At 41.4% G+C, this 6317-nt stretch overlaps 1 protein-coding gene across 1 annotated transcript in view; it reads left to right on the forward strand.

Moving 5' to 3' along the window:
• The window catches only part of GALNTL5 (polypeptide N-acetylgalactosaminyltransferase-like 5), an 18803-nt gene extending 14585 nt beyond the window's left edge, over positions 1–4218 (forward strand). Inside the window, exon 8 of the mRNA XM_006767307.2 lies at positions 3233–4218. Coding sequence (XP_006767370.1) covers positions 3233–3403 — 171 coding nt within the window. The 3' untranslated portion in view covers positions 3404–4218. The remainder of the gene's footprint in view (positions 1–3232) is intronic.
• The last annotated feature ends 2099 nt before the right edge of the window (positions 4219–6317 follow it).

Genomic DNA, 6317 nt, shown 5'->3' on the forward strand with positions numbered 1-6317 from the left:
TTTACTTCCCGTGGATGCCCGCACCGGTTTTCCTCTGGCACCCAGGACCCAGGCCTTCGCTCCAACCGCAGCAGAGAAGGCAAGCCTTGAGGCTTCTCCACTCTGGCCACAGCGGAGAAGCCAAGCTTCTTCAGTCTTCAGTCATCTTCAGTCTTCCCTCAGGCAGAGTCTTCAGTCCTCACTCTGCACCTTCATATGCAAATTAACTGCCATCTTTGTTGGGTTAATTTGTATACTCATCCTGATTGGCTGGTGGGTGTAGCAGAGTGACACCAATTTGCATGTTTCTCTTATTAGTGGAGATATATGTTTGTTTCTTTGTTTGTTTACCTTAGGTCTTTTGGCCCCTTTTCCCCCAAGGACTCCCCCTCTGAAGCAAATACCTCTCCCTGCTCCCATCTGCACAGGCAACTCTTAGATCTCTTCTCCCGTGACTAAGTTCCCAATTATGTGGCTGCTGCTGATCTGGGGACTATGCAAGTCTTTTGTGTTTGTTTTTTCAATCCTCACCCAAGGATATGTTTTTATTGATTTTATAGAGGGAGGAAGGGAGTGAGAAAAGAAAAGAAACATTGATGTGCGAGAGAAACATTGACTGGTTGCCTCCCGTATGTACCCATCTCCAGAATAGAAATTGCAACCTTTTGGTGTATGGGATGATGCTCCAACTGAGCCACTGGGTCAGGGCCATGTTGATCTCCTTCATCTTTTCTATAAACAGTCAAAGATTTCTATACCAAAGAAACCCAAAAACAAAACAAACAAACAAAAAAACACCACAAAGATTTTTTTTTATACCAAAGCCAAGCCCCTTCATGTGTGCATGTCCCCAAGTGTAAGCCTCTGCCAGGATCTAAATGGGTGCACGTACAGAGAACTGTAGTGTGGCTCCATTTCAATTCAAAAGTCGTTCATCCAGAATCCCTGCACAACAGACATGGACAGTAACCTCACCAAGACCTCCCTTCAGATACATGGGTAGAAACGTGTAAGAATCTCTCTGTGATATTAAAGGCCCTGGTCTTGATGTAATGTTTCTTTAATTTATTATTTAAAGTTATAAAAGTAATAATACTCAATTTTTTTAGCAATCAGGGCAATGTGAATGAAAACCTCAGGCAGAGCCCTGGCCAGTGTTGCTCAGTGGTTAGAGCATTATTCCATACACTGAAAGATTATGGATTCAATTCTCAGTCGGGGCACATGCCCAGGTTGTGGGTTCTATCCCTGGTTGGGGGCAACTGATAGATGTTTCTCTCTCACATTGATGTTTCTCTCTCTCCCCTCTCCCTTCCTCTCTCTCTAAAAATCAATGAAGAACATTTCCTCGGGTGAGGGTTAAAAACAACAACAATTCAGGGAGATATTTATCATTTAAAATCTGACAGGACCAAGTGTTAGCAAGCAACAGGAATTCTCAGACACGGATGGTAGGAGTGCTTATTATCACAAGCTCACTTTAGAAAACAGATGGGCAATATTAAGTAAAAGATATGAATACCCCATGATCCAACAGTTCTAGTCTACAGAAATGCATGCTTTTGTGCATAATAATAAGAATGTTTATAAACAGCACTGTCTATTAGCCTCAAATGAATACAGCACAAATACTCATCGAAAGTAGAATGGATAAATGTGATATATTTAATTGCTATGGTAGCGGAAATTAACCAACAGTAGATACAATAGTATAATAGGTCAGTGATGGCGAACCTATGACACGCATGTCAGAGGTGACACGTGAACTCATTTTTTTGGTTGAGTTTTCTTTGTTAAATGGCATTTAAATATAGAAAATAAATACCAAAAATATAAGTATTGGTTTTACTATGGTTGCAAAGATCAAAATATTTCTATATGTGACATGGCACCAGAGTTAAGTTAGGGTTTTTCAAAATGCTGACACGCCGAGCTCAAAAGGTTTGCCATCACTGGTATAGGTAAATCTTAAAGACATAATGGAGAACAAAAGAAGCCAAATACAGTAAAATATAGTGTAATTTTCGATAAGTTAAAATGGGTAAAATTAAACCGTAAAATCTATATATGCATATTTAGATACCAAAGCTAGAAAGAAAAGCAAAGAAGTGACTTCATAATCAAGAAGGCATTGAGCGTGTAGTTTCTTGGTAACTATGTGCTATGATTGTTGATTGCTTTTCTGTGAACTCTGATCACAGACTTAAATAGTCGACTTGAACACAGCTAGGATTGAGTTTACTGAATATCACAGAAGATAGAGTGACAAAAAGTTCATCTAACTTAAAAAGAATATGATGTTTGGCGTCCTCAAGGGACTGTATGACACAGCACACTGGAAACCTTAGTGAGTGACATTGGATAAGAGCAGGCTTCAAACGGAGATATTGCCTAAGATCTTCTCTGTTTTCACTCCAAAATGATGACACCCCTCCCCCACCCTTAGGTTCACTCACCCCATGCATCAACCAGCCTGGGGAACTAGGCAGTGACAAGAGAAGATGGCAAAGACCTCCAGTGGCCAAGAGTCCCTGGGAGAATCCAACATGGCATGCCCATAATATGCTAATTTAAATAAGCAAGCTCCTCTCATTCAACAATATTACTATACTGTATGCTGGGCACTGGGAATACACAGATGAAAATATAAGGAGGCTTTGGTCAACTTAGAATACTACTTTTAATATGAAGCAGGTTGAGTGCATGAGATATTCATCCTTGTTGCTTCCTTCAGAGAGTGTAAAAAACTAACCGGTGTGGTAATAATAGTGGCCCATACTGACGTGAGGCTATGTGCTAGCTTTCATCTCCCCAGGGCTTTGCATGTATTAAAGAGTCCAGTCCTCACAACAACCTCATGAGGGTAAGGGCCAAGGTTACCTAGTTAATAAGTAGCAGAACTGACCAACATTTAAACCCAGTTGTCCTCCTCCAGAGTCTATTTGCCCTTAGCTACCACATCGTCCCCATTTCTGAACCCAAGGAAGTACTGATTGGAATGGGGCAGTGAGGGATTTTTGTCCTCCAGTATCACTGAGAGAGTGAGAGAGAGGGGATATACCCTACCTCTGCCATGGTCCATCAAAGCACATATTGTGCATACGTGTGGGGTAAGTCCCAGATTCTGTGTGTGTCCCTGTGCAGAGGAAGTTAGAAGGTATTTTTAAAAAATTATTTTTTAAAGTTCTTGTGATGTCATGATTTGATGACCAGAGATGGGCTTGGTTTAATGAAACTCTTTATTTCCATGTAGGAGCAGTTTTTCTTACGAAGACCTGATCTGAAATCCATCCCCTATGGAAACATTAGTGAGCGTGTTGAATTAAGGAGACGATTGGGCTGCAAGTCATTTCAGTGGTATCTGGATACTGTCTTCCCAGAACTGGAGACATCTCTTGAAATGAAAGCAAATAATTTTCATTAATGAAGGGTTAAAAAGTCCCCTCGGCCTTCAACATAGAGAAGAGCACCAGTTTGGAACATGGTGACATTATATGAAATACAGCCAGAGTGGCCTACAACAGAACTGTCCTTGCTCCTTTTGTGATAGTCCTTAATACCTTGTAACTCATTTGCCACTAAATTTCTGGGGTGGCAAGACCTTGAACATTGAAAGTGCACGCTGTCAATTAGCTGAGACTCTATCACATAATTCTCTCCAATTGTTTGCTAAACTCACTTGGTCCTGGTCGCCCTTGGAGCCTTTGCCAACTCTATTCCTACTCCAGAAAGACGGCCTGACCCAGTGGTCTTCTCAGAGAGATACTCACAGAGAGCCTTGGTTGGTAATACCCACTTTAGTTCAACTCCTTTCTTGCTGCCAACATCGATAATGGCATTGGCACCTTGCTTAGTTGGATTCCTGAGCTTCTGATGTCCAGTCCACTTGCCTGGGTGTCCCGGTCCAGCTCCCATTTGTTCCCATCCGTCCTGTCACTTGGAGACACCCCTACTCCCCTACTGCCCCACTTCTGAGTTTGCCTTTTTCACATCTCTTCTCCTATAACTCTAGCCTATGGCTCTCCTAACACTTCTTCAATGCGGGCCCTGTTGATAATCTCTGTTCTGACTGACGAGAACTGTTTAGCTGAGATCGGGGAAGAGGCAGCTAGGTTCCAAGTCTGTCCTGTGTGAACACACTCGCAGATGGCTAAAGTACTTCCCTCCGATGGAGGGGATGTCTGTTGCATTCTCCCTGGTGCAGGTGGCTGGGAAAGTGAAGTATATTTAATTCACAAAGACAAAGAGAATGAGAAAATAAGTGAAGGAATACATTGAAAGGAGTAAAAAGGAGTGGGGGAAACTTAGGGCAGGACCACTAAACATAGCCTATGCTGGAGAAGACATAAACTGTTTTGTTAATTAATATCTTTAATTATTAAAAACATCAATGATGAGAGAGAATCATTGATCAGCTGCCTCCTGCACGCCCCCTACTGGGGAATCAAGCCCGCAATCTTGGCATGTGCCCTGACCAGGGATCCAACTGTGACATCCTGGTTCATAAGGTGACACTCAACCATTGAGCCTTGCACATAAAGTGTTTTTTACAGCAATAAACAACTGGGCTCACCTATTATGCCCATTCAGTCAATGACTGGTCATCACAGGCCAGGTGTCCTCCTAGGCGCTGGGGTGCAGCAGAAATGGAGCCGGCAAACACCCCTCCCTGCATGAAGCTTGTGTTCTCTGAGATAATAAATGCAATGTAAAGAAAAAGGAATCCGTTTACAATGTCTTTATAGTTACATATTTAGCAAAATACTCTATAAATCCTGTTGCAAGAGAGACATGGGAAAAGCCTGTGCTCATATATTACAGATGGCCAGGGGAACTTGATTAAGACTTTAATGGAGTATTTATTTCATCTATTCAAGTGTTATGTTTCTCAAAAAAAAAAAGACTTTAAAAGGTCAATCTAGCAGTACAAAATAAGCACAATATTATCATTATATTCTTGGTCCATATTTTACACGTAGTAAAATATTGATTATAATGAACCCATAAATCTGTTAAAATTAGAGTAAAATACAAAATAGAAATTCTGTAGAAGGAAAAAAAGTAGTAAAAATATAGAGCATCCTCTTGAAGTAACACCTTTTCTAGTTTTAAAAGTTAAGAATAATTTTTTTAAGTATAAAGGAGGAGGATCTAACTATCAGCTTGCAGAACGAAAAAGACAAACGTTCTGTTAGAGCCCTGGGCCTAATATTACGTCAGCTTTGTAGCAATTTAGTTCAGTAACTAGAAATGTCTAGTTCATCACTAGAAATGTTACTTAACCTCTCAAATATTGATTCAGTTGACTCTGGAATAGAAAACAAATCCGAATCAACATCCAATTATTTGGTGTGATTGGGAGGAAATCCGTACTTGCTGGGAGGTGACAATGTTTTGTTTTCACATGGGAATTTAAAAATCTGAATTGTATTCTGCAGCTAGTAGAGAATTATCTCCTAACCTGCTCAAGGCTTTTCACAAAACACCATTTTTTTTGGTATGACCGAATACTCAGACAAGCCTTACTAGTAAATTAAGCCAGAGTTCTATAACAAAGGCATATTTCTAGGAATTTATCCTAAGACACACCAGCATGAAATAATTAAAGAGTTAACACTTACTGAGCGTTATCTTTCATACACCTGGTAAGTACTCTGCATGGATTATCTTTCAACCACATAACTTTATGATATAGGTCCTATTATTATTCCCATTTCATAGATGAGAAAACTAAGGTTAGAAGTTGCCCGAGATTAGGGTTGCAAGATTTAGCAAAAATACAGGATGCCTGCTATATTTGAATTTTGAACAAACAATAATACTTTAGTGTAAGTATGTATGCTTATAGTACAAAATTATTCTTTATCTGAAATTCATATTTCAGGCTTGTATTTCATCTGGCAAGTGTAAAGCCAAACTAGCACAGTCCATACACCAGCTAACCAGCCCAACCTCAAAGACCCTGGGCTTAACCGCAATGCTCCTCAAAGGGCATTTTAGCCCCATTGGAGATCTGGGTAAAAGGCAGATTTTGATTTCTAAGTAGGTGCGCCAGGCGTGAAATCCAAGATTCAGAGTGTCGCCGGGTGAGGCCAAAGGGGCTGCGTGGGCGTCGCTCCCCGGGGTGCTTATTCCTCACTCCCCCAGCGACACAGGGGCTCCGGCACCGCCTCCCGGGGTGCATTGCTAGCCTGGGACCTTTACACTGCAACCAGCGTCCCGCAATTCTCTCATCCTAAGTGACGCCGAGCATCCCTTCATGTTTACGGGTGTCTGTGTTTGGCAAGGCTTTTTTTCAGACGGGGAAACCCGAAGAGCGCCGCGGGCGGCCCAGGGCG

This window comes from Myotis davidii, unplaced genomic scaffold (assembly GCF_000327345.1).
Source record: "Myotis davidii unplaced genomic scaffold, ASM32734v1 scaffold762, whole genome shotgun sequence".
NCBI classification, from domain to species: Eukaryota; Metazoa; Chordata; class Mammalia; order Chiroptera; family Vespertilionidae; genus Myotis; species Myotis davidii.